Source organism: Bactrocera oleae, chromosome 3, assembly GCF_042242935.1.
Source record: "Bactrocera oleae isolate idBacOlea1 chromosome 3, idBacOlea1, whole genome shotgun sequence".
In the NCBI taxonomy this organism is placed as follows: domain Eukaryota; kingdom Metazoa; phylum Arthropoda; class Insecta; order Diptera; family Tephritidae; genus Bactrocera; species Bactrocera oleae.
Genome location: NC_091537.1, coordinates 53,979,121 through 53,993,095, shown reverse-complemented (window position 1 = coordinate 53,993,095; position 13,975 = coordinate 53,979,121). Strand labels below are relative to the sequence as shown.

The 13,975-nt window shown below is 37.3% G+C and overlaps 1 protein-coding gene across 4 annotated transcripts in view; it reads left to right on the top strand.

The window, feature by feature from the left end:
• Window positions 1–323: 323 nt before the first annotated feature.
• Window positions 324–13,975, top strand: part of Amacr (Alpha-methylacyl-CoA racemase) — a 55,890-nt gene continuing 42,238 nt past the window's right edge. Inside the window, exons 1-4 of one of the 4 annotated variants that reach the window (XR_011395291.1) lie at window positions 489–762; window positions 823–8,233; window positions 8,296–8,686; window positions 8,780–10,718. Coding sequence is in view for 1 of the 4 variants with exons in the window: in XM_036372660.2 (XP_036228553.2) it covers window positions 655–762 (108 nt within the window). In the remaining 3 variants the exon portion in view is untranslated. Of the gene's footprint in view, window positions 763–822; window positions 8,234–8,295; window positions 8,687–8,779; window positions 10,719–13,975 lie in introns of those variants that run through there. The other 3 variants (XR_011395290.1, XR_004978616.2, XM_036372660.2) reach the window with 3 other exon arrangements.

Genomic DNA, 13,975 nt, shown 5'->3' with positions numbered 1-13,975 from the left:
ACCATTAAATACCTAATTGAGGCAATCCCGAATTAGGTATCGCATATGCGTGGCTGAGCATGGTGGAATAATTAATTGTTTAAATAAAATAAAATTTTCTACACAATAAAAAAAAATAAATGTAATGCACTGATTAAAAAGAAACTTATTACGGTTTAGTTTTGTAGCACGATTCGTGAGCCACCCTGTATATGCAGAATATCTTAAAATTATATGCAAAGTCGTTTGCGCATTGCAAATATACGAATCTGTAAGCGTTCATTTCTTAACATTGAAATTAGCACTTTTCTCAATTCTCCTGATGTTAATTGTGGCCAATAATTTTCTGTGGTGAAACACGCTCATCGTTTTCTGTTCCCCTGCGAAAAGTGAAATATTTTGATAATGGCCGCACTGTGAACCTTCTCTATAATCTACATTCTCTGTTCTCTGTACCAGGTTGATGATTTATCGAGAAATCCGTTACAATATTGAATCCGATTTCGTTTTTCATTCGATTAGCACTAGTGTACTTTAGTATTCCTAACATGGAGAATTATCGGCAATCAATCGATATTTTATAATAATCGATGTATAACTTTCATTTTAGTTAGAAATTCCTGATATAGTGAAGTATATGTTTGGAACGGAAGATAATAGTTCATATTATAAATAATGCCCCTAAAAGACGTAATGGTTCTGGAATTCGTTGGGCTCGCCCCAGGACCGTTTTGCGGTAAAATTCTTGCGGATTTTGGTGCTTCTGTATTGAGAATTGATAAGGTAATTTATAATCTATTCTGATTATATTATTGAACTCTTCTGATTATTTAAATATATTAGGGTACTATTCACTTTTAGTGCAAAGGGCCGTTTCATCCATGCATACCTACATACATACACATAGCCAATAAAGTCTGCGTTCACCCGACACATTTTTTAAAGTGACGTAAAAACAATAGGGTGGGCTTTAGTTTAGCATCCCACGATTTCAGGGTTAAGAGGGGTATGGTTGGATAGAGGAGATTCTCCAGATCACGAATATATTGCCGCCGGAAACTTATAGTTTTGGAGATATTTGCATTTTAAGTTGAAAATTTCACAAATTTCATTTTACAATTTCTCGATTTATGGTTATCTCTTCTTTTATATTATGCACTTATTATACACTAACTTTTCACTTCAATGTTTCTACATATTTATTTTATATTAAATATTTAAGTATTTGCTTTAAATAAGCATTTAATTTTTACACAAATTTCGTAATATGAACAATAACAAATGGGTTCCATGTTGTCAGATAATAAGTGTTGCCATATCTATTATATATATATATATATATAAATATATATTTTGAAAGCGAATTAAAATGAACAATAAAAGAGGATTATACTCCAAATACATGAACTATAATTTTGTTTATTCCCTTCTATTAATAAATTATGGTAGGGGATTGGCCAGGGTTATTTTTTTAAAGCGCGGCCGAAGGCCGCCAGTGCAGAAAGAAGTTTGACGCGATTGAATTATGAACACCCCGGTGTTGGACCGACCAGGGTTATTTTTTTGAAGCGCGGCCGAAGGCCGCCAGTGCAGAAAGAAGTTTGACGCGATTGAATTATGAACACCCCGGTGTTGGACCGATCAAGGTTATTTTTTTGAAGCGCGGCCGAAGGCCGCCAGTGCAAATAAAAAATCTTAACAAAAAAAAAGCAATGTTAAAGAGAATATACCACTCTCTATAAACTTCAATTTTTATTAAGGATAATTATAATAACAGTGAAGATTTTCAAAATTTGATATATGAATACATATGGCGTAAAAATATAGTAAATCAGCATCATGATCCATTTGTGAAATTATCAGATGCAATAAAACATACGTTTAAGCCATAAAACCTTTTTCTTTTATTAAAATGGAAAATTAAGTTCATAATATTTTGTAGAGGGTGATTGGGTTTTTTATTTATTTTGATTGCTTTCATCCGTTTGGATATGGCAACACTTATTATCTGACAACATGGAACCCATTTGTTATTGTTCATATTACGAAAATTGTGTAAAAATTAAATGGTTATTTAAAGCAAATACTTAAATATTTAATATAAAATAAATATGTAGAAACCTTGTAGTGAAGTGTTAGTGTGTAATAAGTGCATAATATAAAAGAAAAGATAACCATAAATCGAGAAATTGTAAAATGAAATTAGTGAAATTTTCAACTTAAAATGCAAATATCTCGAAAACTATAAGTTTCCGGCGGCATTAATTATATATATTCGAGATCTGGAGAATCTCCTCTATCCAACCATACCCCTCTTAACCCTGAAATCGTGGGATGCTAAACTAAAGTTTTCCCAAACAATGTAAAAGGTAATTCAGTTGAAGTTTTCTGCATGTATTTCTTCTTTATATTCTTAAGTTCAAAATGCAAAAACAAAAACGTATATTCCTATTTTAATTTTTGTGATAACGGGATTGGGTCGGCTTTAGTATAACGTCCCAGCCTTTTTGGGATAAAACGGGTATGGACGGATAGAGGAGATCCTCCAGATCAAGAATACATAAATATAGATATAGCCGCGGGAAACTTTTAGTTTTCGAGATATTTACGTTTAAAGTTGAAAATTTCAACTATTTAAAGTACGTATTTTTGCGGTTTAAAATGAATTATACACTTTTATTTTTCACTAACACTTGACTAATTCGTTTTTAGAAATTTTTTTTATGTTAAATGCTGCAAAAATAGCTTTATTTCCATATTTAAATCATTCTTCAATTTTATTAATTTTGACAATAACAAAATGGTTGTGATTGTCAAAATACCAGTGTTGCCATACTAATATATTTTGTAAACAAAGAAAAATAAAATAAACAGAGATTATACCCTAGATACAGGTAACAAGGCAAAAAGAGAGTGAGCTTTAGTTTACCATCCCACGATTTCAGGGTTAATAGAGGTATGGTAGGGTAGAGTAGATTCTCCAGATCACGAATATATATAATTATTGCCGCCGGAAACTTATAGTTTTCGAGATATTTGCATTTTAAATTTCACAATTTTTCATTTTACAATTTCTCGATTTATGGTTATCTTTTCTTTTATATTATGCACTTATTATACACTAACTTTTCACTTCAATGTTTCTACATATATATTTTATATTAAATATATAAGTATTTGCTTTAAATAAGCATTTAATTTTTACACAATTTTCGGAATATGAACAATATTAAATGGGTTCCATGTTGTCAGATAATAAGTGTTGCCATATCTATTATAGGTATATATATATATATATATATAGATAAATATATATTTTGAAAGCGAATTAAACTGAACAATAAAAGAGGATTATACCCCAAATACATGAACTATAATTTGCTGCTGAAAGAAGTTTGACGCGATTGAATTATGAACACCCCGGTGTTGGACCGACCGGGGTTACTTTTTTGAAGCGCGGCCGAATGCCGCCAGGGCAAATAAAAAATCTTAACAAAAAAAAAGTAATGTTAAAGAAAATATATTTTACCCATTTGTTATTGTTCATATTGCGAAAATTGTGTAAAAATTAAATGCTTATTAAAGCAATTACTTAAATATTTAATATAAAATAAATATGTAGAAACATTGTAGTGAAGTGTTAGTGTGTAACAAGTGCATAATATAAAAGAAAAAATGACCAAAAATTGAGAAATTGTAAAATGAAATTTGTGAAATTTTCAACTTGCAAAATGCAAATATCTCGAAAACTATAAGTTTCCGGCGGCAATAATTATATATATTCGAGATCTGGAGAGTCTCCTCTATCAAACCATACCCCTCTTAACCCTGAAATCGTGGGAAAACTAAAGTTTTCCCCAAAAAGAATTTCTGCGCGTAAAAACCTTGGTACACCCCGGTGTTGGACCGACCAGTGTTATTTTTTTGAAGCGCGGCCGAAGGCCTCCAACGCAAAAAGATGTTCTGCGCAAAACAACCTCGCTACACCCCGGTGTTGGACCGACCAGGGTTATTTTTTTGAAGCGCGGCCGAAGGCCGCCAATGCAATAAGAAGTTCTGCACGAAAAATATTTTGATACACCCCGGTGTTGGACCGACCAGGGTTATTTTTTTTGAAGCGCGGCCGAAGGCCTCCAATGCAAAAAGAACTTCTACAAGAAAACTAATATTGTCATAGAGGGTATAACGTAATACTTAACATCAATGCTCTGTAATAGTTTATTTCTCTAGGTGTTGGATTCCTGTATTTGGGGTATTATCTGTTTTAATTTCTTTCAGTTCAATTTCAAAAGATGTCGATAAGGTAACACTGGTTGTTGGACATATTGCAATCATTTTATTATTGTCAGAATTAAGGGAATTTAACAATAATTTAATTATTGAATTAAACTATTTTTGCACTATATAATGTAAAATAAATGTGTAAAAACGAATTAGTGAAGTGTTAGTGGATATAAAAGTGGAAAATATAAGTGTAGAATTCATTTGAAATCGAAAAAATGCGTTCTTTAAATAGTTGAAATTTTCAACTTTAAACGTAAATATTTCGAAAACTATAAGTTTCCCGCGGCTATATCTTTATATTTATTTTTGATCTGGAGGATCTCCTCTATCCGCCCATACCCATTTTATCCCCGAAAGCCTGGGACGTTATACTAAAGTTTTCCCACGGGATTTTAGTGTAAGAACAAGTAAACATAGGCACCATTAAGTCTGAGTTCAGTTAGCTTGAATTTATACTGCCGTTACTTCTCATGAATTTTTTCGTTCTTTTTGCGTAGTTTCTATTGTGTTTTAATATAGTTAGTCGTTGAGTCTGCCAGAAAGATACATTATCATTAAGTTGTGAAAAGATGGAAAGTTTCAGAAAAATTGGGCAAACTATTGGAAGAACGTATTCTTCTGTCCAGCGCGTCGTAAACAATTTAAAACAAACCGGAATTTTGACGTCAAAACCGCGATAGGGTCGTCCGAAGATATTATCAGCCCGGGAAGAACGGAAAATAATATATATTGTGAAAGTTAACCCTCGAATTACGTAAACAAAGATAATTGAAATCGTAAATATAACCATTAAAAAACCATTTGTGCCGAAAGCGCATTGAATTTGCTCATAATTATATAAATAAGTCGCCGAAATTCTGGAGAAAAGTAATATTATCGGATGAAAGTAAATTTTGCATTTTTGGCATAAAAGGTCGACAAATTGTGTGACGCAAGTCAAGAACTGCCCTGGAAAAGAAAATCTTGTTGGTACAGTTAAGTACTGAGGTGGCGGAATTATGGTGTGGGGTTGCATGGCGGCTGGGAGTGTGGGCAGCTTGAATTTATTGAATCCACAATGGATAAATGGGGTTGTTTGAACATTTTAAAAAACAATTTGAAACAAAGTGCAGAGAATCTCGACGTTTTGGTTCCAACAAGATGATGACCCGAAGCATACTGCGGAAATAGTTAGACTTTGGGTCTTGTACAATGCTCCTAGACAACTTATTACGCCCTCTCAATCACCTGACCTCAATCCTATTGAGCATCTAAGAGATCTGTTGGAAAAAAGAATTCGTCAGTACAAGTAAAGAGGCTTTGGGAAGTGTTATGAAAGAAGAATGGTCCCAGATTACAGCTGAGGAAACAGATAAATTGGTAAGATCAATGTCAAATCGATTGAGCGAGGTTTTAAAACAACGCGGCTATCCAACAAAATATTGAATTTAATTTTTCTTTATCATTTTTATTACTTTTGTATCCAATTTTAAAGCTGAACGCAGACTTAATGGTGCCTATATTTACTTCTGCTTACACTAAAATCCCGTTATCACAAAAATGAAAATAGGAATTTACATTTTTGTTTTTGCATTTGGAACATACGAATATAAAGAAGAAATACATGCAAAAAATTTGAGCTGAATTATCTATTTACATTGTGTTTTTACTTCACTTAAAAAATGTGTCGGGTCAACGCAGAGTTAATTGTATATATATATTTTCAAATGCATTGTATTGTAAAAATGCACCTGATTTTGGGTACACGACGAGAATAAGCTAAAACTTTTGTATAACGTCCCAGGCTTTCAGGGGAAAAAAGGGTATGGGCCGATAGAGGAGATCCTCCAGATCAAGAATATATTAGGTCAAATAAAAAGCTCGTTCGGTTGTTATCTAAAAGATGGCGTTAATACCAGTGTAACGTGTCGCATCATGTCATACTATACGGCGCTGAACACGTGTTTATTCGCGCTAAATGTTAGTTGTTGTTACAAAAGTGGTTTGCTAGGTTCCGTTCCGGTAATTTCGATGTCAAAGATGCACCACGCGTCGGGAGGCCTGTCGTCGAAAATTGCGATAAAATCATGAAAATAGTGGAAACAGACCGTCACGTGAGCTCGATGTTTGGGCGACACACGAACTAACGCAGAAAAACATGATGGAACGAATTTCCATCTGCGAATCGCTGCTGAATCGCAACAAAATCGACCCGTTTCTGAAGCGGAATGTGACTGGCGATGAAAAATGGGTCACTTACGACAACATCGAGCACAAACGGTCGTGGTCAAAGCTGGGAGAAGCGGCCCAGACGGTAGCCAAGACCGGATTGACGGCCAGGAAGGTTTTGCTGTATGTTTGGTGGGATTGGCAAGGAATCATCTACTACGAGCTGCTCCCCTATGGCCAAACGCACTAATCGGCCCTCTACTGCCAACAACTGGACCGCTTGAAGGCAGCACTCATCCAGAAGAGGACATCTTTGATCAACAGAGGCCGAATTGTGTTCCATCAGGACAACGCCAGGCCACACACGTCTTTGGTGACGCGCCAGAAGCTCCGGGATATAATTTTATCATTAAAAAAGGGTTATTTTTAAACTCAATAAACGGTGCGGTGAAATTATAACAACAATAAATACTGTAGATATAGCCTCGGGAAACTTATAGTTTTCGAGATATTTACGTTCAACTATTTAAAGTACGCATTTTTTCGATTTCAAATGAATTATACACTACGTTTATTTATTTATTTATCTAAACGCCAATCGGCAGTATACATAGATATAATAAAGAATTCAAGTATTATACAAAAGTAGCTAGGGTATATTAGTGTAATATCTGGAAAATATTCAAATAATTGTAAGTTAGTGTGAGGAGTGAAGCCAGGATTCCGAAATACATACAACGTCGTACTGGTTAGCCGCTAATGCTGTTTGAAATGTTGAGAGTTTTGTACGCAGACCTCTGACGTTCTGGTAGGACGTAAGATACTTTCTTCTTGCTCGTTGAGCGAACGAAAATTTCTTTTAACGATTCTTGGGACACCATGGATATATGATTTATATCCCCTAACACTTAACTAATTCGTTTGTACACATTTATTTTACATTATACAGCGCAAAAATAGTTTAAATCAATATTTAAATTATTGTTAAATTCTGTTATTTCTAACAATAACAAAAGGGTTGCAAAATGTCAAATAACCAGTGTTACCTTATCGACATCTTTCAAAAAAAAAATAACCCTGGTCGGTCCAACACCGGGGTGTACCAAGGTCTTTTCGCGTAGAACTCCTTTTTGTGCTGGCGGCCCTCGGGGGGTCGTTTTTGATTCTTTTGCTTCTTTTACGAAATATGTAGATAAGGTATCACATAAGTCATAGTAAGCCATACGTCAGCAGCAATTATGTGTATATTTTTTTCTGAATCTAGTGAATTTCTTCTATCCGTACATACTCATTTTAACCCGGAATTCGGGGGATGCTATTTTAAAATTTACCAATATTTTAACGAGGGTTCTTCACTAATATATCATTAACTGTGTAAGAGGCTAATGTCGGACGTCCAAGGGCTAAGTATATTGAGGAAAAGCCCTGTCCAAATTTAAGGACCACGTGGTCCAAATGGTCCATGCTTGGGAGCAGATCTGGTTACATACCTAATCGCATGTTAATTGCGCGGCATCATATTAAAAGTGGGATATAAAGGGGTGTTGTGGAATCCAAGACAGATTTGCCTAGCTGTCAGAATTGCAAACCAATTCTGATTTTCAATGGTGTCACAGAATCTGATTGGATTTTTGTCTTTTCGAACATATGCAAAACCAATATTCGAATCAGCTGTTTACTATTGTGAACTTTGAAAGCAATTGTAGTAAAGTTTAAAATTAGTTCCAAAATTTTAGCTTTTGTTTGTTTGAAGAAAGAAAAAAAAAATTATAAGGAAAATATTAAGAGACCACAGTAACCCACTTGATGGCCCAGGGGAGTCGTAAGTGAAATTTAGCTTGTATTTACTTATCATCTTTTATGTATTTTAAAGCTACTTTACAGATTTATATCACATTATCGACTGAATAAAGACGCATTCCTTATGGTGTTAAATATCATCGAACCACATTTGCAGCCCTCGACGATTCCGCCTATAATTCAATTGCCAGCAACACTGCGATTTTTAGCAGAGGAGGCTTACCAACGGAGAATAGGACGTGATTCTTGTTGCAGATTTTAACGCAAGTGATACAAGTACATTTGCGGTCAGTGCATAAAACTTTCTATGGATGAAAACGAAAAGTTGATTTCAAGAAATCACTTTTTTGGAAAGTACAAAATACCCGGAATTGTCGGTTGCATAGATGGAGTACATATCAAAATAATAAAGCTACCTGATGATGAGCATTTGTATTTTTACCGAAAGGGATATTTTAGTATAAATGCGATGATAGTAAGTATAATCAATAAATTAATATTCAAGCATATAAGGTTGGCCGTTATTTCCCTTCCGCTTTTTTGTCTTTTGAATTTCGCGGCTCAACAGTTATAGACGTGTAAACATGGAGTTCACTAACGCCGAAATTCGCGCTATTTTAAAGTTTTCCTTCGTTAAAGGCAAATCCGCTAGAGAAACGTTCCGTGAGATTGATGGTGTTTTGGGGGATGGTTTCGACACCATGGATAAGCCAGCCGGCGGAAGACCTGTGACGACAAATACCGATCAAATCATGGAATACATCGAGTTAGACCGGCATATGGCATCTCTTGACATCGCCCAGGAGATGGGAGTTAGTCACCAAACCATTTTGAACCATCTGCAGAAGGCTGGATACAAAAAAAAGTTTGATGTTTGGGTGCCGCATAATTTGACGCAAAAAAACCTTCTGGACCGAATCAACGCCTGCGATATGCTGCTGAAACGGAACGAACTCGTCCCATTCTTGAAGCGGATGGTGACTGGCGACGAAAAATGGATCACATACGACAATATCAAGCGAAAACGGTCGTGGTCGAAGGCCGGTGAATCGTCCCAAACAGTGGCCAAGCCGGGATTGACGGCCAGGAAGGTTTTGCTGTGTGTTTGGTGGGATTGGAAGGGAATCATCTACTATGAGCTGCTCCCATATGGCCAGACGCTTAATTCTACCATCTACTGCGAATAACTGGACCGCTTGAAGTAGGCGATTGACCAGAAGCGTCCAGAATTGGCCAACAGGAAGGGTGTAGTGTTCCACCAGGACAACGCCAGACCACACACTTCGTTGATGACTCGTCAGAAGCTACGGGAGCTCGGATGGGAGGTTTTATCGCATCCACCATATAGCCCGGACGTAGCGCCAAGTAATTACTACCTGTTCCTGTCCATGGCGAATGCCCTTGGTGGTGTGAAGTTGAACTCAAAAGAGGCTTGTGAAAAGTGGCTGTCCGAGTTCTTCGCAAATAAGGAGGGGGACTTTTACGAGGAAGGTATTATGAAGTTGCCGTCTAGATGGAAACAGATCATCGAACAAAACGGCGCATATTTTAACTAAATCCGATCACTGTAACACTTTTTATAAAGCATTGAATGAAGAGCAAAAAAGCGGAAGGGAAATAACGGCCAACCTTATATTTATAAACCTACATAAATGTATTTCTTTTATCCAAAGATTTGTGACAACGATACGCAAATACGGGCCGTAGATGCACCATATGAGAGTGGACAGCGCTCATTGAGGTTGTTGGGTGATTGTGTCTACGGAATTGAACCGTTTTTATTAACTCCAAGGAGTATAAATTCAATATAGCACATACGGCTGCTCCGAATATTGTGGAACGAACAATTGGAGTTTTAAAAAGCCGTTTCTGCAGTTTAATGTGTACATTACATTATCGCCCTGAAAAAGTTGTTAAAATTGTTAACGTCTGTTGTGCGTTACATAACATCAGCAGACGTTACAACATTGAACACGATCAAGAAGTTTCTTGCAAATGAAACTAATGAGGACAATTTTTTCCCATCTGATAATGGTTCAATGCAAAGCGAAGGCCGGAGAATAAGAGACGAAATAGCATATACTTTGTAATTCAATGTATTTTTTTTAAATTTAAATATAACAGTCTTCATGACTAAACTAAAATCAGTCTTAATTTTTAAATTCAGGTACAACCGAGATCTTTGATTAAATGATATACTTATTAATTAATCTTCTTTTTTGCGTTATTTTGTTTTTTGTATTCGAACTTAAGAATTTATATATTTAGTTGCTCTTTTTTAATCTCATTTTTTTCAATAATACTTTTAAGCAATTGAGAACTTATACTAACAAACTCATCTGTCATTTCCGTAATAGCTCTTCCAACAGTTTTATTATTATTTTCTAATGCTTGGTATATACGCCTCAAGTCTGCAGTTCTATTAATTTATAAAATTTTTCAATATATCCCCAGTTTTGTTGGTTTCTTCATCTAAAAATCTTTTTAAACGGTCTGGTGTACTCTCTAATTTTTGTCTTCTAGGTACATAAGCATTTCTTTCTCGTAACCCTTGGGACGTGGAGGGTATATCGTCGACATCTTTTTGCCTGTTATATGCAATAGAAGGTAAATTTTCTGCCTGTTGCTCTAGCGATGAGGAAGACAAATCTATATCTGGACTCACCCCTGCAATTGCGACAGATACATTCTCATTGACGGGTTGGGTGCCAAGAGAAACGCCTGGTATGCCTTTCACGGTTTGCGAAATGCCGCAAAGACGCACAATTGTTTCTTCATTTTGAGTTAGCTGATATTTAGAAAAGGAGCCATAGAATTGCTCAACTCTCAATTTTGTTGTGAGCTAATTTTCTTTTGATTTTGCTCTTCCTCTCAGTTATGACCTATAAAAATAAGTTTGTTTAACCTGCAATTTAATTTTTACTAAAATTCATTTATTTACATTTTTCCACCCGGAGACATCTTTATGTGGTGGACCTGCATCATTAAGGGATTCCGTTAATTCCTGCCATAATGTATCTATAATTGGCTTATTGCGTTTTGTAAATCCTCTTATGATGTCTGGATTTTTTTCATGAATTCAATTATTAGTGTATTTTTTGTTCTGTTCTTATGTTTTCCCCTATAAAATTAAATCAATTATTTGTATTTTCGTGGACTTGGGCAAGTATATTGTATATAATATTATGATATTAAAGTGTATAATATTATGAAAGGGTAGAATTTTAACCTCTATTGAGTGATTAGTGAGTGTTTAAAATTTAGTGTTAAAAAACCCGCTTTAAACGCGTCTCTAAAGCAAAAAAAAAAAAGCATGGTAATTTTTTTCTTCGCAATGATGCCACATACCGTGCTGTTGGAGAAGCTCTATCAAAGAAAGAAGAGTATTGCTGTAGAGGCGGAATAAAATGACAACAATAACGAATGTTAATTAGGAGTCCTATTTCAGTTAATTAATTTAAATAATTTAAGTATAATTTGTATCAAAAATTTTATTAAAGTAAATAACAAAACCAATGAAAATAAAAACCACATTTTTTTTTATGAACAAAGATAAGGATGGCACCGCCGTATAACCGCTATTACTAGTCAAACACGTGCTCCAATAATAATTGATGGCATAGCGTAAGTTGAGTATAAGTTGGAAAACACGAAGTAATTTGGTGGGTGATTATCTGTTATGCAGCGTTGGACCAAAGCCGGTCATGTCCTATGACAACGTAATTTTAATGTAACTATATTTTTATATATATTAAGTTCAATTTGGTTGTTTTTGTTGTAACGGTTACCTAGTCCCCGTTTGCCCAGGAAACGAGCTGTTTCGACGGGGTCGGGCCATAGGGAGAAGGGTGTTAGATGGGTGGGGTTTGTTGGGCATGCAAAGAGGTGGTTAGTGTCATGCGGAGACTCATTGCACGCAGGACATGTGTTTAGTATGTCGGGGTCAATTCTGGATAAGTAGGAGTTTAACCTGTTACAGTATCCGGACCGAAGTTGCGCGAGGGTCACTCTGGTTTCGCGAGGCAACTCGAGCTCTATGTCTGCTATGGGTGGAGGTTTGACTCCTATTACGCCATTCACTGAGAAGGAGTCTGTGAAGGTGTTGATGGCTCCACTGTCAATGGCGTCCGAAGTCCGGTCGGCGTACTGTCTAATGTCGTCGACGTAGTCAAGGAAAGACCTCTTGATGTTCCTAGGAGGCGGCTCCGCTACAGTTAGGTGATTACAGGGGTGGTTTCTACGAAAAAAGCGTTGTGTGATTGACTGTGTCAAAAGCTTTTGACAAGTCCAACGCTACGAGGATCGTCCTCTCGTAGGGTGGCTTCTGGTTCAGGCCATGAACTATCTGGGCGTTTATGACGCTAAGTGCTGTGGTGGTACTGTGCACTTTACGGAAGCCATGCTGATGATCTGCTAGGCTCAGGTGGTGAGTGAATGACGGGAGTAACAATGCCTCAAGTGTCTTCACTACTGGAGAAAGGAGAGTTATCGGACGATAAGATTCGCCTTTGTTGGCGGGTTTCCCAGGTTTCAGTAGTGAGACCACTCTTCCGACTTTCCACACATCGGGTATTTGAAGAGTGGATATCGACAGGTTGAGGACCTTGGTGAGATAATTTACTCCCGTTGGGCCTAGGTGTTTTAACATCAGCATGCTTATTCCGTCAGGGCCAATGGATTTAGACGATTTCGCCTTTTTGATGACACTCTGAACCTCCCCATCGGTGAAAGTAAGTGGTGCGCAGTCTTTTGGCATTTTGCGCAGCCGTCGGTTAACACGTCGTTTGGCCTTGTCAGTCGAAGGGTGCAGTGTAAATTGTCAGCTGAAATAGCTCGCGCACTTCTTCGGGTCCGAGGAGGCATGACCTTCCAATTGAATTTCAACCCGATCGTCATGTCTTCTCGGTTTTGACAGGGTCTTGACAGTAGTCCAAAGCTTACTCACACCGGTGGAGAGGTTGCAGGACTTCAGGTGCTCTATCCATTTTGTCCGCTTATGATGATTTACCATTTGCCGAATCTCCAAATTGAGATCCCTTATTCGGGGATCACAGGGATCGGCATGGCGTAAGGTGTCGCGCTCATTTGCTAATACAGCTGCTTCGGCTGGGAAATTAGGGCGGAGTTCCGCGATTCTTCCAGCGTGATGCGCGTTAAAGTCGCCTAGCACCAAACGGTTTTCACCACCAAGTAGCGCATCTATGTTCGGGTGATATCCTGTTGGGCAACATGTGACTGGGGGGATGTATATATTAAATATTTCGAGCTCGACATCACCTGACCGGGCAGCTATACCCTGACATTCTAGGGTAGTGTCCCTACGGTCGATGTCAACATCGATTAGACGATATTGCATGGTGTTGTGCAATATGAAGGCTAGGCCTCCACCACTATCCCGCTCGCGATCCTTACGTAAAACGTTGAAACCTGCACAACTCAGAAGATCTGAGCGGCTGTTTAACTTGGTTTCTTGGACCGCAGCTATCGTTACGCGCTCCCGGCTCATGAATGCAACTATCTCCTCGATCTAACTCTGGAGTCCGTTGCAGTTGAATTGTAAGAGTCGCGTTTGTCGCGAGTGTCCAGTCGTGATCCTAGGGGTGAGTGGGGTGCGTGTAGGTGGTGGTTATTGCAGCTGTACTATCCGCATGGGCGGTTGTCGCACTGTGGTGTTGATTGGCGACGCCACTGTATGTGATTGCGGAGACAGACTCCTACAGCATGGGGCAACGTACGACGCACTCCACTTTCCGGCGTATTACGG